The sequence below is a fragment of the Ascaphus truei genome, chromosome 3 (assembly GCF_040206685.1).
Source record: "Ascaphus truei isolate aAscTru1 chromosome 3, aAscTru1.hap1, whole genome shotgun sequence".
In the NCBI taxonomy this organism is placed as follows: Eukaryota; Metazoa; Chordata; class Amphibia; order Anura; family Ascaphidae; genus Ascaphus; species Ascaphus truei.
Window position 1 is genome coordinate 83,625,134 of NC_134485.1, and position 20,115 is coordinate 83,645,248.

Sequence of the window (20,115 nt, forward strand, 5' to 3'; positions counted from 1 at the left end):
CTGTACGGTTTCACTATTACATCACAACATCGGATCGCACAACGTCATGACACGGATCACACAGTATCATGACATTGCATAGTATCATGACAGCTCATCGCACAGTATCATGACAGATCTCCCTTGTTGCTCCATTGAGCATTACAACGAATGACCTATGAGTTACTAAGAGACATCAGGGATATATCACCTGTGTGTCTGGATCCTCTGATGGTGGGGAGGCTGGTGACTCCAGCGCCTCACACCCGCTCCGGGCCGCTCTCTGTCCCCAGCTCACACATATCCTGGTGACACACATGCCCAGCAGTTGAAACCGGCGCCATGACAACAGCCGAAGGGCCTGATGGGAGCAGCTGGCACTAAGTCTCAAATCAGTTTCTACGAGTCGCCGCACGGACCAAACCTCCTCGAATGCGGCCTCACGCGGGCGGGAATAGTCCAGCTAACAGGATCAACGATAAAATATTCGGAAAAGTTCAAGCCCTTTGACGGCCATTATCCATTTGGCAAACGTATAACAAAAATATATATGTGACAATATAGACGTGTTCACCAAACATACACACTTCAGCTATATTTGATTGAAACTGAATGATCCACGTAGGGCTGATTCGTCATTTCCCAAACCAAAGATGGTCGTCATTAGCGCCTTACGTAAGTGACGCAGCAGTTCCATCTGCGCTTCAAACCTCTCTTTCAAACCAATGACCCGTGTCACGTGGATGCGTTTTATGTTGTTGCTTGTAACAGATACGAGTAAGTACCACTGTGGCCCATCAGGCACCCAAAGGGTTAAAGGTGATTGAACCTCTCAGGAAGCAAGTTACACTGAGTTATTTATTTTTAAATCTGCCCCTTTAAGAGCTCAGTCAGGAAGTGAAGTGCACACATGTGCACGTGCTGAGTGTGCTGTTGCGGTGGACGTCTGCTCCTCTGTATAACGCTCCTCTGTATAACGCTCCTCTTGCCCGTTACACCACATCATGGCTACTTATACAGAAGTGAAAGTGCAGGGTTACGAGGAGTACTGCAAGGAGGTGGAGAAACATAAGGGTCAGGCGATATTCACCTATTTCTCTGGCAGCAAGAATGCAGAAGGGGTGAGCTGGTGCCCAGACTGTGTGACAGGTACAGTATTCCCTCCCCCAGGAAAGGGGTATGCGGCGACCCTGGCATTGTGTCATGCTGCTGATATAGTGCAGGGAATGATCAAGAAGGCTGTTATCAGCAGGAGGATTGATCGTGTCTTTGGTACCAAAACTACTACTCTAACCTTTGAAGTCTCACTGCTTTTCTATGAGTCTTGCTGATTTGTAGATTAGACTAATTGGCCCATATGCACTGAAGGGTTCTGCACTTCAAAAAGTTCTGACCCTTATTCAGATGAATGGGGGGATAGCCATGCTATTGCTTAGCATCACTTAGACTGAGTCCATGGTGTGGGAGACCGCGCAGAGCACGATTAGACTGCCTTTAGGCATTGATCGCGTTCATAGACCTTGCGGAGGCAGGAGGGGGCGCGCGTTGCATAAGAAATCATTTGAAATTGATGTCTTGTCGCTACACGCAGGTCACGTGAGGGATTCACCCAATGATGGCGAACCAGCTCTGCAGTGCCCCCCACGGCTTGTCCCCCATGGCCAAGGAAAACACCCGCGTCTTCTGGTGACTTCACAGTCTCCGCCTGGGCGAAGGCACCATGGCCCCAGCCTATGAACATATAGGCTACTTGCCCTTTCTCAATATGCTGCTTCCCACTGCTGAAGAAGAGCAAATCTCCGACTATTTGTGTCCTTGCTTTCTTCGTACTGGAAGCAGGATCCTTTTAGTGCTGGGAATCGCTTAATGATATAACCGCCTCACTCAAAGCCTATTTGTCCTAACCCCCTTCCTGCCAGAAGGCTTAGCAATGCATTGCTAATGTTCTGTGATGTGCTGGTAGCCCCTATGAGAAGAAAAAACATATAGAAATGAATAAAGTAATTTGTCATATTGGATGTGCATTGGGATTTAATTCTAACCCCTTGGGCACCACATACATGTCATGCATCCCATGCTAATGACTGTATCATTGCTTTGTTTTTTTGTTTTTCTTTAAGCAGTGAAGGCAATACAAAGGACACAGTATAACATTGGTAGTGTAGGTACCTGCTGAAAGGGGGCTATCTTGACATGGTTGCAGGCTTAAAAGATTGAAATTAATAACTCCTATTTATGACAAGAAAAAAACATAGAAATCAAATAATCTGACATTGAACATGCATTGGGCATTCTTTGTTTACTGCTCTATATTACAAACTAGCTGAGAGACCCGGCGTTGCCCGGGAGTATAATTTCCCGCTCCCCCCTCTCTCTCTCCACTCCCCTGTCTGTTTCTCCGTTCCCCCCCCTGCGCAGCTCCGTTCCCCCCACTACAGTGTTCTACACACGGTCCCCCACACACACACTGCCCCCCCCCCCACACACACACTGTCGTCGTCCCCCCACACACACTGTCGCCCCCCCACACACACTGTAGTCGTCCCCCCACACACTGTAGTCCCCCCCCCCACACACAGTCGTCGTCCCCACACACTGTTCCCCCACACACACACACACACACACACTGTACCCCCCCACACATACACTGTCCCCCCCACACACACACTTGTTCCCCCACACACACACTTGTTCCCCCACACACACACTTGTTCCCCCACACACACACTTGTCCCCCACACACACACACACACTTGTCCCCCCCCACACACACTTGTCCCCCACACACACACACACTTGTCCCCCCCCCACACACACACACACTTGTCCCCCCCCACACACACTTGTCCCCCACACACACACACACTTGTCCCCCCCCCACACACACACACACTTGTCCCCCCCCCACACACACACACACTTGTCCCCCCCACACACACACACACACTTGTCCCCCCCACACACACACACACACACTTGTCCCCCCCACACACACACACACACACTTGTCCCCCCCCACACACACACACACACTTGTCCCCCCCCACACACACACACACTTGTCCCCCCCCCACACACACACACACTTGTCCCCCCCCACACACACACACACTTGTCGTCCCCCCACACACACACACACACTTGTCGTCCCCCCACACACACACACACACTTGTCCCCCCCACACACACACACACACACTTGTCCCCCCCCCCACACACACACACTTGTCCCCCCCCACACACACACACACTTGTCCCCCCCACACACACACACACACACTTGTCCCCCCCAGACACACACACGTGTCCCCCCCACACACACGTGTCCCCCCCACACACACACACACGTGTCCCCCCCACACACACACACACACTTGTACCCCCCACACACACACACTTGTCCCCCCCTCACACACACACACTTGTCCCCCACACACACACACACTTGTCCCCCCCACACACACACTTGTCCCCCCCCACACACACACTTGTCCCCCCCCACACACACACACACACTTGTCCCCCCCCACACACACACTTGTCCCCCCCACACACACACACTTGTCCCCCCCACACACACACTTGTCCCCCCCACACACACACTTGTCCCCCCCACACACACACTTGTCCCCCCCACACACACACACTTGTCCCCCCCACACACACTTGTCCCCCCCACACACACTTGTCCCCCCCACACACACACACACACACTTGTCCCCCCCCACACACACACACTTGTCCTCCCCACACACACACACTTGTCCCCCCCCCCACACACACACTTGTCCCCCCCCACACACACTTGTCGTCCCCACACACACACACACACTTGTCCCCCCCCCCCCCCACACACACACACACACACACTTGTCCCCCACACACACACACACACTTGTCCCCCCCCCCACACACACACACTTGTCCCCCCCACACACACACACACACACTTGTCCCCCCCAGACACACACACGTGTCCCCCCCACACACACACACGTGTCCCCCCCCACACACACACACACGTGTCCCCCCCACACACACACACACTTGTACCCCCCACACACACACACTTGTCCCCCCCTCACACACACACACTTGTCCCCCACACACACACACACTTGTCCCCCACACACACACACACTTGTCCCCCACACACACACACACTTGTCCCCCACACACACACACACTTGTCCCCCACACACACACACACTTGTCCCCCCCCACACACACACTTGTCCCCCCCCCACACACACACTTGTCCCCCCCACACACACACACACACTTGTCCCCCCCCACACACACACTTGTCCCCCCCCCACACACACTTGTCCCCCCCCACACACACACTTGTCCCCCCCACACACACACTTGTCCCCCCCACACACACACTTGTCCCCCCCACACACACACTTGTCCCCCCCACACACACACACACTTGTCCCCCCCCACACACACACACACTTGTCCTCCCCACACACACACACTTGTCCTCCCCACACACACACACTTGTCCCCCCCACACACACACACTTGTCCCCCCCCACACACACACACTTGTCCCCCCCACACACACACACACTTGTGTCCCCCCACACACACACACTTGTGTCCCCCCACACACACACACACACTTGTCCCCCCCCACACACACACACGTGTCCCCCCCCACACACACACACTTGTCCCCCCCACACACACACACTTGTCCCCCCCCCACACACACACTTGTGTCCCCCCCACACACACACTTGTGTCCCCCCCACACACACACTTGTCCCCCCCCCACACACACACTTGTCCCCCCCACACACACACACTTGTCCCCCCCACACACACACACTTGTCCCCCCCCACACACACTTGTCCCCCCCCACACACACACTTGTCCCCCCCACACACACACACACTTGTCCCCCCCACACACACACACACTTGTCCCCCCCCACACACACACACTTGTCCTCCCCACACACACACACTTGTCCCCCCCCACACACACACACTTGTCCCCCCCACACACACACACACTTGTCCCCCCCACACACACACACACTTGTCCCCCACACACACACACACACTTGTGTCCCCCCACACACACACACACTTGTGTCCCCCCCCACACACACACACTTGTGTCCCCCCCCACACACACACACTTGTCCCCCCCCCACACACACACTTGTCCCCCCCCCACACACACACTTGTCCCCCCCCCACACACACACTTGTCCCCCCCACACACACTTGTCCCCCCCACACACACTTGTCCCCCCCACACACACACACTTGTCCCCCCCCACACACACACACTTGTCCCCCCCACACACACACACTTGTCCCCCCCACACACACTTGTCCCCCCCACACACACACACACTTGTCCCCCCCACACACACACACACTTGTCCCCCCCACACACACACACACTTGTCCCCCCCACACACACACACACTTGTCCCCCCCCACACACACACACTTGTCCCCCCCCACACACACACACACTTGTCCCCCCCACACACACACACACTTGTCCCCCCCACACACACACACACTTGTCCCCCCCACACACACACACACACTTGTGTCCCCCCACACACACACACACTTGTGTCCCCCCACACACACACACACTTGTGTCCCCCCACACACACACACTTGTCCCCCCCCACACACACACACTTGTCCCCCCCCACACACACACTTGTCCCCCCCCCACACACACACTTGTCCCCCCCACACACACTTGTCCCCCCCACACACACACACTTGTCCCCCCACACACACACTTGTCCCCCCACACACACACTTGTCCCCCCCCACACACACTTGTCCCCCCCCACACACACACTTGTCCCCCCCCACACACACACTTGTCCCCCCACACACACACACTTGTCCCCCCCCACACACACACTTGTCCCCCCCACACACACACTTGTCCCCCCCACACACACACTTGTCCCCCCCCACACACACTTGTCCCCCCCCACACACACACTTGTCCCCCCCCACACACACACACTTGTCCCCCCCACACACACACTTGTCCCCCCCACACACACACACACTTGTCCCCCCCACACACACACACACTTGTCCCCCCCACACACACACACACTTGTCCTCCCCCCCACACACACACACTTGTCCTCCCCCCCCCACACACACACTTGTCCTCCCCCCCACACACTTGTCCTCCCCCCCACACACACACACACTTGTCCTCCCCCCCACACACACACACTTGTCCCCCCCACACACACACACACTTGTCCCCCCCCCACACACACACACACACACACGCTGTCCCTCCCCCCCCACACACACACGCTGTCCCTCCCCCCCCACACACACACGCTGTCCCTCCCCCACACACACACACGCTGTCCCTCCCCCACACACACTGTCCCTCCCCCCCCACACACACACACTGTCCCTCCCCCCCCACACACTGTCCCTCCCCCCCCCACACACTGTCCCTCCCCCCCCCACACACTGTCCCTCCCCCCCCCACACACACACTGTCCCTCCCCCCCCCACACACACACACTGTCCCTCCCCCCCCCCCACACACACACACACACACACACTGTCCCTCCCCCCCCCCCCCACACACACACACACTGTCCCTCCCCCCCCCCTCCCCCCCCCCCCCCCCCACACACACACACACTGTCCCTCCCCCCCACACACACACACACACTGTCCCTCCCCCACACACACACACACACACTGTCCCTCCCCCCCCCCACACACACTGTCCCTCCCCCCCCCCACACACACTGTCCCTCCCCCCCCACACACACACACTGTCCCTCCCCCCCCACACACACACACTGTCCCTCCCCCCCCACACACACACACTGTCCCTCCCCCCCCACACACACACACTGTCCCTCCCCCCCACACACACACACTGTCCCTCCCCCCCCACACACACACACTGTCCCTCCCCCCCCACACACACACACTGTCCCTCCCCCCCCACACACACACACTGTCCCTCCCCCCCACACACACTGTCCCTCCCCCACACACACACACACACACTGTCCCTCCCCCACACACACACACACACACACACACTGTCCCTCCCCCCCCACACACACACACACTGTCCCTCCCCCACACACACACACACACACACACACACACACACACACTGTCCCCCCCCCACACACACACACACTGTCCCTCCCCCCCCACCACACACACTGTCCCTCCCCCCCACACACACACACTGTCCCTCCCCCCCCACACACACACACTGTCCCTCCCCCCCCACACACACACACTGTCCCTCCCCCCCCACACACACACACACTGTCCCTCCCCCCCCACACACACACACTGTCCCTCCCCCCCACACACACACACTGTCCCTCCCCCCCACACACACACTGTCCCTCCCCCCCACCACACACACTGTCCCTCCCCCCCCCCACACACACTGTCCCTCCCCCCCCACACACACACACTGTCCCTCCCCCCCACACACACACACACTGTCCCTCCCCCCCACACACACACACACTGTCCCTCCCCCCCACACACACACACACTGTCCCTCCCCCCCCCACACACACACACTGTCCCTCCCCCCCACACACACACACACTGTCCCTCCCCCCCACACACACACACACTGTCCCTCCCCCCCCACACACACACACACTGTCCCTCCCTCCCCCCACACACACTGTCCTCCCCCCCCCACACACACTGTCCCTCCCCCCACACACACACACTTGTCCCCCCCACACACACACACACTGTCCCTCCCCCCACACACACACGCTGTCCCTCCCCCCACACACACACGCTGTCCCTCCCCCCCACACACACACACGCTGTCCCTCCCCACACACACACACGCTGTCCCTCCCCCACACACACTGTCCCTCCCCCCCCCACACACACACACACACACACACTGTCCCTCCCCCCCCCCCCACACACACACACACACTGTCCCTCCCCCACACACACACACACACACACACACTGTCCCTCCCCCCCCCCACACACACACTGTCCCTCCCCCCCCCCCCACACACACACACACACTGTCCCTCCCCCCCCCCACACACACACACTGTCCCTCCCCCCCACACACACACACACACACACACACTGTCCCTCCCCCCCCCACACACACACACACTGTCCCTCCCCCCCCCCCACACACACACACACACACACACTGTCCCTCCCCCCCCCACACACACACTGTCCCTCCCCCCCCCACACACACACACACACACTGTCCCTCCCCCCCCCCACACACACACACACACTGTCCCTCCCCCCCCCCCCCACACACACACTGTCCCTCCCCCCCCCCCCACACACACACTGTCCCCCCCCCCCCACACACACACACACTGTCCCTCCCCCCCCCCCACACACACACACACTGTCCCTCCCCCCCCCCCCACACACACACTGTCCCTCCCCCCCCCCCACACACACACACTGTCCCTCCCCCCCCACACACACACTGTCCCTCCCCCCCCCCACACACACTGTCCCTCCCCCCCCCCCACACACACACACACACTGTCCCTCCCCCCCCCCCCCCCCCACACACACACACACACTGTCCCTCCCCCCCCCCACACACACACACACTGTCCCTCCCCCCCCCACACACACACACACACTGTCCCTCCCCCCCCACACACACACACACACTGTCCCTCCCCCCCCCCACACACACACACACACTGTCCCTCCCCCCCCCCCACACACTGTCCCTCCCCCCCCCACACACACACACTGTCCCTCCCACACACACACACACACTGTCCCTCCCCCCCCACACACACACACACTGTCCCTCCCCCCCCACACACACACACACTGTCCCTCCCCCCCCCACACACCCACACACACTGTCCCTCCCCCCCCCACACACCCACACACACTGTCCCTCCCCCCCTCACACACACCCACACACACTGTCCCTCCCCCCCACACACACACACACTGTCCCTCCCCCCCACACACACACACTGTCCCTCCCCCCCCCCCACACACACACACTGTCCCTCCCCCCCCCACACACACACACACTGTCCCTCCCCCCCACACACACACACACTGTCCCTCCCCCCCACACACACACACTGTCCCTCCCCCCCCCACACACACACACTGTCCCTCCCCCCCCCACACACACACACACACTGTCCCTCCCCCCCCCCACACACACACACACTGTCCCTCCCCCCCCCCCCCCACACACACACACTGTGCCTCCCCCCCACACACACACACTGTGCCTCCCCCCCACACACACACACACACACACTGTGCCTCCCCCCCCACACACACACAGACTGTCCCTCCCCCCCCACACACACACACACACACACACTGTCCCTCCCCCCCCACACACACACACACACTGTCCCTCCCACCCCCACACACACACACACTGTCCCTCCCCCCCCCACACACACACACACTGTCCCTCCCCCCCCCCACACACACACACACTGTCCCTCCCCCCCCCACACACACACACACTGTCCCTCCCCCCCCCCCACACACACACACACTGTCCCTCCCCCCCCCCCCACACACACACACTGTCCCTCCCCCCCACACACACACACACACACTGTCCCTCCCCCCCCCACACACACACTGTCCCTCCCCCCCCCCCCACACACACACACACACTGTCCCTCCCCCCCCCCCCACACACACACACACTGTCCCTCCCCCCCCCCACACACACACACACACTGTCCCTCCCCCCCCCCACACACACACACACTGTCCCTCCCCCCCCCACACACACACACTGTCCCTCCCCCCCACACACACACACACTGTCCCTCCCCCCCACACACACACACTGTCCCTCCCCCCCACACACACACTGTCCCTCCCCCCCCCCACACACGACACAACACTGTCCCTCCCCCCCCCACACACACACACACTGTCCCCTCCCCCCACACACACACACACTGTCCCCCCTCCCCCAGACACACACACACTGTCCCTCCCCCCCCGACACACACACACTACAAGCACTGTCCCTCCCCCCCACACACACACACACTGTCCCTCCCCCCCCACACACTCACAGACTGTCCCTCCCCCCCCCCACACACACACACCACACACACACTGTCCCTCCCCCCCCACACACACACACACACTGTCCCCTCCCACCACACACACACACACACACACTGTCCCTCCCCCCCCCCACACACACACAACTGTCCCTCCCCCCCCCACACACACACACACACTGTCCCTCCCCCCCCCACACACACACACTGTCCCTCCCCCCCCCACACACACACACACTGTCCCTCCCCCCCCCACACACACACACTGTCCCTCCCCCCCCCCACACACACACACACTGTCCCTCCCCCCCCACACACACACACTGTCCCTCCCCCCCCCCACACACACTGTCCCTCCCCCCCCCCCACACACACACACACTGTCCCTCCCCCCCCCCCCCACACACACACACACTGTCCCTCCCCCCCCCCCACACACACACACACACTGTCCCTCCCCCCCCCACACACACACACACTGTCCCTCCCCCCCCCACACACACACACACTGTCCCTCCCCCCCACACACACACACACACACTGTCCCTCCCCCACACACACACTGTCCCTCCCCCCCCACACACTGTCCCTCCCCCCCCACACACACACACACACACTGTCCCTCCCCCCCCCCACACACACACACACACTGTCCCTCCCCCCCCCACACACACACACACACACTGTCCCTCCCCCCTCCACACACACACACTGTCCCTCCCCCCACACGCACTGTCCCTCCCCCCCCACACACACACACACACACTGTCCCTCCCCCCCACACACACACACTGTCCCTCCCCCACACACACACACACACTGTCCCCCCCCCCCCCCCACACAGACACAAAGCCCCCTCCCCTGTTACAGGACCACATAGCCCCCTCCCCTCTGCTAGGACTCACATCACCGCTCCTCTCTCCCGTGCTCCTCCGATTGTCGCGCGCCTAGTCCTTCTCTGCTCTCCCTCCTCCCGTCAGGGGAGCGCTGCGCACGCGCCCCCTCTCTGCACCTGTGAGCGCGAGCCACCGGGAAGCTTGCAGCAGGGAAGGTGCGGGGCCCTGCTGAGGGGGAAGAGTGACGGCCACTGTGTGTGTGTGTGTGTGTGTGTGTGTGTGTGTGTGTTTGTGGTGTTGGTCAGAGGCGCACGTGGTCACGGTGTGAGGAGCTGTCCAGCAGACATACACACACAAACATTTGAGATATATATATACAAGTGTGCTGTCTCTTCCTTGCTGTGCCTGCTTTGGATTCCCTGGATTCTCTGGTCTGCCTGGTAAGGAGCCTTTGATTATATATATATATATATATATATATATATATATATATATATATATATATATATATATATATATATATATATATATATATATATATATATATATATATATATATATATATATATATATATATATATATATATATATATATATATATATATATATATATATATATAATCAAAGGCTCCTTACCAGGCAGACCAGAGAATCCAGGGAATCCAAAGCAGGCACAGCAAGGAAGAGACAGCACACTTGTTAGCAAAAAGAATTGTATTAGTGAAGCAGGCACAAAACACCAACGTTTCGGTCCTAAAAACAGGACCTTTATCAAGGGAGTGCCTGGTAAGGAGCCTTTGATTGTATTCATTCATATGGGACTAAGCACCTGTCCTCATCTGTATTTGTGTGCCATCTGCTCTGTTACATATATATATATATATATATATATATATATATATATATATATATATTATACCCAACTGGGCGTAAAATAATTTTATCGAATGGTCTAGCAGTTATTTTAGGTCAATTTGCAGTTTTTTAGCCCCAGTTATTATATTTTATTCTCTGTCTTTCTCTGTCTCTGTCTCTCTCCGTCTGTCTCCCTCTCTCCAAATGTTTACATTTTTTCTCATAATTTGCAACTTTCTGGTTAAAGTACTTATTGAAGCAAATTAAACATAATGAAACAATTACATTTCTCCCTCCTCCCCACACCATACACTTTAAGATGGCACCCAACAAAATATATCAATCTGCAAGGCTAGGAGTTTTGCAAAAACAAAATTAATTTTAATCGAAAATTTGTGATTTTGATCAGTTTGAATCTGAAGTCTGCTGATGCTAAAAATCAGTGGGACTGACTCCAAATCTGAGAGGCTCACAGAAACTCTGCGAGTTGGCAGGTCTATAACGCACATCAGTTTGCCCTTCTAAGGCTGCTGTTAGGCCGGGAGCTGGTGCTCACACGCGATGACGTCACGCGCTCCAACTCGGCCGGGGGATTTGTGGCCGGCTAGGTGTGTGCGGGGGGGGGGGGGGGTGTCATGGGGCGCGGCTAAGGCAGACTAAGACCGAGCTCACGGTGCCAACTTGGCCGTTCGCGCCTCCGCTGCGAGCTCCTGCAGCCCAGCAATTTGTGCGCTATGCTGCAGGAGTTGGATTGGGGGCGTGGCGAACGTGTCACAGAGCAGTTTCGCTCTTATTGGCTGAATCAGCTCATGTGACGCGACTGCAGCCCGAAATTTCAATTTCAGTTGTGGCGGCAAAATGTCACAGCATCAACGCTGGACTTGGCCGTCTGGTGTAGTTTCTAGTTTGTACACCTCTATACAACATCAGAGTGCTGAATGTACGTACGTGTGTGCGCATGTAAGCGCACTTCGCGAAGCAGGCACTGTTAGCTAAGGCTGCGGCCATGGTGGGAGAGCACTCGCTGGCGCTCGAGCGCGTGACGTCAGTCGCTGGGCGTTTCATGGCCAGCCAGTTGCGCGCTTGAGGGGGTGTGTCAGGGGGCGAGGCCTGCACGTCAAAGAGCTGGTTCGCCCTCATTGAGCGAACCGCTCACGTGATGCATCCGCAGCGAGCAGCCAAATCAAATTTGGTTGTCTCGCCAAGCAGATAAGCACCGCGCAGGCGCTTGCTCACGCGGGCCACACACATTGCATCAATGTGTTTTATCGCGCCCAGAGTGAGCGCTCCCGCTCAGCGGCACCCTGGCCGAGGCCTAAGATTTCACTTTCGGCACAAGAACAATCTTCTTTCACCTAGATTTCCCCCCTCCTCACGTATTTGAAATCAGCATCTTGACACACTGGATTGCCCAGTTGCCTAGAATGGGGAAATTCTGTTTGCAATCAGAAACCTCTCAATAAAGTGTTGTGCACTTCGGAGTAAACTTTATTTTACGTTTATCACTTAAGAAATGAAATAACGATTGCTAACCCATACTCGCTCATACAGTAAACGTGTCTGTGTACAGTATATACATTTCTTTTTCCAGCCGAGCCTATTGTGCGTGGTGAACTGGAGAGCCTTCCTGAAGGATCAGTCTTTATATATTGCCAGGTTGGAGAGAGAGCATAGTAAGTTGCATGCATCATTTTTATGTCATTGTTGAAAAGTTTTTATTAAGTTTCCCCCGCTCCCCCCAAAAATGCAAAACATTGCACATAAACAAAAGTTACAGGTGTACGTTAATTACCTAAATCATTAACTACCATAAACACACTAAACAAGTGAACGATATCTTAAATCAGCATACATTTTAGACTACGACAAATCAAAATCATCATACACTAATAAAGCAGTCATATCTGCACCCCCTCCCCCCAATGGTCTCCTGAAAACAAAAAAAAAACTGTATTACAGAGTATTAGAATACCAGGATTTGTTGGTCCTCAGATTTTCTAAGTAAACGTTAGTTCAATGTTAATGCTGCTTGGTATAATGTTCCTTTCACCATCCAAAGTGTGTGTGTGTGTGTGTGTGTGTTTGTGTGTGTGTTCGCTCTGCCATTAGTTGCAAAAAATCTGTTGCAAAACAGGAGTAATGTTTGCATCAATTCATTAACCTCACTTAAATGTGTTATGAAATGCCATTTTTACATTTTTAGAGAACCTTTTTGATACATTGGAAATCTAAAGCATTTTTGTATTTTGAATCAGATTTTAAAGCTCTGAAGAGCACAAACCGACTACTGCACCATACAACTCCAGTTAGGTGTAAGCTTCAATGATCAACTGAAATGTTACATGAGCTGGTTAAGCCTCGGTAATGGACACCTCAGTGTTTTTCTGCTCATCTTTCTGGGTTTTGTATTTTTATTGAAAATATCGTGCAAACATAATTCTGTGACATCACCATCTATTGTTTCCTTGTAGCTGGAAGGATCCTAGCAATGAGTTCAAAAGAATCCTGAAACTGACTTCTGTCCCCACACTTCTAAAGTATGGAACGGTGAGTCTGTTATTATTGCACATGGATGAGAGAGAACCATTGGTCTTAAACATTTTGTGGTGAACCTGGAGCCCCCTTACCTCGTTCAATATATATTTTGGAACTTTTAAAACATCTTATTTGGCTAAGACTTTTGCAGGCTGTTATAATCTTAGACCAAGATTCACTAAAAGGTGCTAATCTTGAGCACGCCTTTTATCCCCAGTCACTTGAATTGGAGTTGAGGTGTGATCAAGGTTAGCACCCTTTAGTGAATCTGGGCCTTAAAGCTGCAGTTCAGTCAATATCCTGCATGTGTGTTTATTTTAATAAATCAGTTCTGTAGTAAGAAAAAATACTTTTAGCATTTTCTGTTTTTAAAAAAACAACTTTGAAAGACCAATTTTCTTGTATTCTATTTTAACAAGCATTTGCTAAGACACTTCATGTCCTGTCACAAGCCCTGGCACACCCCTTTGTCAGCCCTGCCATGCCCTCCCTCTAGCACATGTCAGTGCAGGAGTGCTCATGCATATTCATGAGCTTCCACTGAGTGACAGAAGCAGAAGAAAAACATATGCCAGCTCTAATGATGTCACCAAATTTCGCCGATCAATACATGGAGAACGAATTGACCTGCAGCTATACAGTTCTTTAAATAATTAGAGATTGCACACATGAAACTATTGAAGTAAAAAAAAAAAAAAAATTTTAAAAAAAAAGACTGAACTGCAGCTTTAATGCCCTCTGTGAATATGCCACTTATTTCTGGTATCTGGACATGCTCTTACGAATTTCTGAAATTCAATATTGCTCTAAAAAATGTGATGTGCAGCTACTTTAAATACGACTTTCACACTATGTAGGACTCTGAATATTTATTTGTAAGATGGACCTACCCTCTTTCTTTTCAGCCCCAGAAGCTGGTGGAAGAGGAATGCTATAAGGCTGATCTCGTGAGGATGATGTTTTCAGAAGATTAACATTCCTTATTTGAAATGTGCCCAGTAAATGCTGAACTATGGATGATGGTTGGTTGATGAATCCATTACATAATTGTCTAAACGGCTTACATAAGCAAATGTTTCTTCAAAGGACCAAGAATAGGCCAAAGTAATTCCGATTTCCCTCAAACATCTAAAATGTTCTGATGCCCAACTGTAATATGAACACAATCACAGGAATTACACGGACAAATAACAATAAACTGCTAAATATTCATTCAATTCTTGTGCCATTTTTTTCATGCTAAGACTGGGGGGAAGGGGGAGGAGAAGTGCTACTGCTCCCCAATCCGGTGTTAACTAACATTCAGATCAATGGCAGTTAACACTGGATCAGGTGCGATATTGCGTTGATGGAATCCCGGCCTTAAATGTTTTTTTCTGCTAAATATACTGATGCAACTAAAATAATGTACTGTGTGATAGTGAAAGAAAGGCGCTAACACTAATAGTGATCACTAAAAATATACAGTGAATAAACTTAATAAACCAGTGATTATAAAATATTAACTAATACAAAACGTGACAAGTGTAAATTGAATTAAAAAACCCTGCTCAAACCCAGCTGGCAGGGACTGGTTTCGCTGGTCCCCAAATTGTAGAATTCCGTTCGCAATCCAGGGGGAGCATAAAAGGGAAATAAAACAAAAGAACAATCTAAGTGTAGACAATAAAACAATTGTGAATTCGTGATGTGTCTTGGCTCATATGCATAGCCTACTCACAAGATGTAGATAAAAAACGGGCTCACAAGATGTAGATAAAAAACGGGCAATTGGGAACAATTTCTGGACGAGAAGAAGAACTCCTATTTCGGATAGGGTGAAGACCTCCAATCTCAGCAGAACAGTGGTATATGTAAAGAACATTGACGTGTTATGTTGTATCATTATATACATCAACAGACCATGAGAAGGGTTGCAGGGCTATAAAAAGATTTTTGTCAAGGGATGTAGATCTTGCAGAAACACAAGCTAATTTTATAATTGATGCAATTAGTTTCATTTTACAACACAACTTTTTTTGGTATGACGAGAAATACTATCTACAGAAGCGAGGAACGGCGATGGGGACCAGGTTCGCCCCAAGCTACACCAACTTATTCATGGCCTCATGGGAGGAGGGTAACATCTGGCCGGACGGCGAGCTTTGGGAGGGCCTGGTCCTATGGCGCCGTTTCATCAACGATGTGTTTTTAATATGGAGGGGGGGGGGAGAGAGGGAGTTGAATGAATTTCTATTGGAGATAGATATTAATGATCTTAACTTGAGATTCACAAACGGCTCCAGCAATAAACAAGTGAATTATTTGGACCTAGAGATCTACATAGAAGAAGGAAGTATAAAAACTAAGACCTATTTTAAAGAAACCGATAAAAACAACTATATCTTGAGAACTAGTTGCCATCTTCTTGGTGGATGGATGGGGTTCCATCTGGCCAGTTCACAAGGATCAAACGAAATTGTAGTGAAAGAGAAGTATTTCTGTCACAATCGAAGAAATTGAAGAACAGATTTATTGAAAAAAAATTACAGAGAGGACAAGTTAGACGAAGCCTTATGCAAGGTATACGGATTAAAGAGGGAGGATCTCCTAAAACCTAGATCTAAGAATCAAGTTAGAAACACCAAACTAGATTTTGCTTTCCTCACTGATTTTAATGGGGAAGCTAAAGAAATTAAAAAGACCATTACAAAACATTGGGACATTCTAAGGAATGATCCCATTCTGGGGGGAGGGGGGGAATTCCCGAACATCCAAACAATTTTCAGGAAGGCATATAACCTGAAAGATAGATTAGCACCTAGTACTCTTAAAAAGAAAACTAAATCTGGAAACTGGTTACAACAAAATAAAGGATTCTATCGATGTAAAACATGCAGGGCATGTCAATTCAAACCCACAAATAAAATAGAGTTCTCCTCTAACACCACGGGAGAGATTTTCAAAGTGGAGTCATGTCTGACATGTAGGTCGGACCATGTAGTGTACCTCCTGGAGTGTCCTTGCAAACTACAGTATGTAGGGAAGACTGAAAGACTGATAAGGGTCAGAATCATAGAACACCTTAGTAGCATAAAAAGACAACTTGTCACGCACAGTCTATCCAAACATTTTATGGAGACACACCAGGGGGACACTGCTGGTCTGACCTACATGGCCATAGAACACATTCCGGGCCATTGGCGGGGGGGAGACCGCAATCTGGAACTCATAAAGAGAGAGTCTTTCTGGATACACAGGTTGCGGACTCTCTCCCCCAGGGGCCTTAATATAGAAATAGCACCATTTTTGTAATTAGAATTATTTTGTGATGCTAATCTTGTCTTTCTTGTTTCTTCCTTGTTTCTCTCTGTGTTTTTACAGTTCCTGGTTGAAGTATGAGTCAAACATGTGTTGATCACTGGGCCCTTTTAATTTCTGCTCCCTCGGCCATTCACCCCTTCTTGTGTCCCAGAGATACATTATTGTGTACCTTTTACATTGAATTGTATAACATATTTGTGTAAGGTGTGAAATCATGACCGTTTTATCTTTGTACTTTTTTGATACTACCAATGTACTCTTCCCCCTTTTTTGGTACCTTTTTGCACTGGCCTGCCCTTCCCCCTTTTTTGGTACCTTTTTGCACTGGCCTGCCCTTCCCCCTTTTTTTAGATAAATTTTAAAAAAATTTTTTTAGATAATTCTTTTAAGACATTTTTTCACTGGCCTGTTCCTTTAATGTCCCCTTTTACACCTAAACGAACACCATATAATATAGAGATCCTATTTTAAGATTTTTATTTAGAATTTGGTGAATCTTGAGTAATTGCTTTGTATATCGTTCCCTTAATATATTGATCACCCCCCCTTTTTTCATTTATCATCAATCATTCCCCTTTTTGAATTAATTGTACACATAGCATCCCTTTTTGTGACCGAGTTATCACGTGGATGTTTCCTTTGAAGTCCCAGTTTTTTATACAAAGATAGAAATGCTAATTGATTACTTAACAAGTGCAGACCCATTGTAGCAGATGCTTTTTATTAATGTTAATTATGTAGGGTATATTAAGATGTTAGGTGGGAGGGGGCGGTACACTCCTGACGAAGCCACGTATTGGATTGGCGAAACGCGTAGAGTGGTAGCCGCCCATAGGAGGAGAGAAGCAGTGACAGAGATTGCAGACCCAGAATCCAAATCCGGATGTGACGTGTCGGCACATCTCGGAGAGAGCTCAGGAAGCAGAGAGCTGACCACTAATGCATAGTTTGCAGACCGGAGGCGGGGGGTGAGCCAGATGTCCACAGCATACTCTCTTCCGTCACAGTGTTGTGATACAATAAAAACATTCAAATAATGCATGTAAGTGTGCATTTTTAAGCCCTATAAAAGTTACGTTTTTAAGATTGGTCTGCACTATGGATACTTTTCCTTCTTTACATATACCACTGTTCTGCTGAGATTGGAGGTCTTAACCCTATTCGAAATAGGATTTCTTCTCGTCCAGAAATTGTTCCCAATTGCCCGTTTTTTATCTTCATCTTGTGAGTAGGCAGTGCATATGAGCCAAGACACATCACGAATTCACAATTGTTTTATTGTCTACACTTAGATTGTTCTTTTGTTTTATTTCCCTTTTATGCTCCCCCTGGATTGCGAACGGAATACTAAAATAATGTAAACATGTTAGATAATCATAGGCAATTCATTTTTCATTTAATCCTATAAAAATTACAATATTTAAATTTGACATTGTATGCAACATTACTGCATTATAAGTATGGTCTCCTGAAACAAAAGAAACAAACTACAAACCCCACAGTATAGGAGAGAACATTAACGCTGGTTTGTGCAGGAAAGGGTTAAAAGCAGTAAGCAGCTAACTTTTTTTTTTTTAGTCTGTTTTATAATCTTAACTTTATATGATATCACTTATGTAACTATGTATTATTTGTCATCTTAACTCTATGCCCAGGACATACTTGAAAACAAGAGTTAACTCTCAATGTATTATTTCCTCGTAAAACATTTTATAAATAAATAAAGTTGTGGGTTAAAACAGTAACGAAAAGAAAAACAGCGCAAAAAAACCTCAGTGTAGTAGAATTAAAAATATATATTTATGATAAAGATGAGTATTGCACGTACATCAAGAATAAAAATAAACAGCAAGACATGTTAGGGACATGTTACCACTCGACGAACTGCAACACTGGAACACGCCGTGGTAGCTTGGGTTTCTCTCCTCCAGTAGCAGGGGCCAGAGGTATACTCTCTCCACTCCGGTCTGGAGTTCCTCACTTCACGGTGAGGGCGCAGCTGCCGCTGTTGTACAGAGGAGGATTCCTCTTGCCGGTTCCGGGTTACTCCACGTGTGTCTGTTGGCGTCGTTCAGAAGTCCGCGTCGCGTTACGTCTTAGGCAAAACAGCCTAGTGAATGTCCCGAACAGAGTCAATGCTGCTCTGAGAATCAGAGCCTCAGTAAATATATATTTTTAATTCTACTACACTGAGGCTTTTTTGCGCTGTTTTTCTTTTCGTTTCTGTACTAGCCTTGGTATGCTGAGCCATCCCATGAAAACAGCAACATCTACCTCATCCTAATCAGGTTGTTTATTTCCTTAAAGGGTCACATTTGCACTAGCCCACAAAGCACTTATTCACAATTTATGAGTGCAGATCACTTTTTTTTCACTCTGTCCTATCCTGCTCACAATTGCAGCACATTTTTTGTTTATTGTTGTGTTTGTTGTATCAACTGTTGCACTTCATCAATATGGCTTGGTCACTATCTAGCTGTAGAGAGAAACAGGCAGCATTATTTGATTCTATGTTC

General features: G+C 51.3%; 2 protein-coding genes across 5 annotated transcripts in view; one reads left to right on the forward strand and one right to left on the reverse strand.

The window, feature by feature from the left end:
* The window catches only part of KIAA0753 (KIAA0753 ortholog), a 78,589-nt gene that overhangs the window by 35,261 nt on the left and 23,213 nt on the right, over positions 1–20,115 (reverse strand). Inside the window, exon 1 of one of the 4 annotated variants that reach the window (XM_075594422.1) lies at positions 191–825. The exons of the other annotated variants lie outside the window; for them this stretch is intronic. The gene's annotated coding sequence lies outside the window, so the exon portion shown is untranslated. Of the gene's footprint in view, positions 1–190; positions 826–20,115 lie in introns of those variants that run through there. 4 annotated transcript variants of the gene reach the window in all.
* LOC142491610 (thioredoxin domain-containing protein 17-like) lies at positions 763–15,508 on the forward strand. The gene is made up of 4 exons (XM_075594423.1): positions 763–1,128; positions 13,353–13,434; positions 14,233–14,308; positions 15,202–15,508. The coding sequence occupies exons 1-4, from the start codon at positions 984–986 to the stop codon at positions 15,268–15,270; spliced, it is 372 nt and encodes a 123-aa protein (XP_075450538.1). The 5' UTR covers positions 763–983; the 3' UTR covers positions 15,271–15,508.

Excerpts from the sequence above, each read along its gene's own strand:
- LOC142491610 (XM_075594423.1), top strand. The coding sequence starts at position 984 with ATGGCTACTTATACAGAAGTGAAAGTGCAGGGTTACGAGGAGTACTGC. Across the intron at positions 1,129-13,352 it reads GTGCCCAGACTGTGTGACAG|CCGAGCCTATTGTGCGTGGT; the intron begins GTACAGTATTCC and ends TTCTTTTTCCAG. Across the intron at positions 13,435-14,232 it reads CAGGTTGGAGAGAGAGCATA|CTGGAAGGATCCTAGCAATG; the intron begins GTAAGTTGCATG and ends GTTTCCTTGTAG.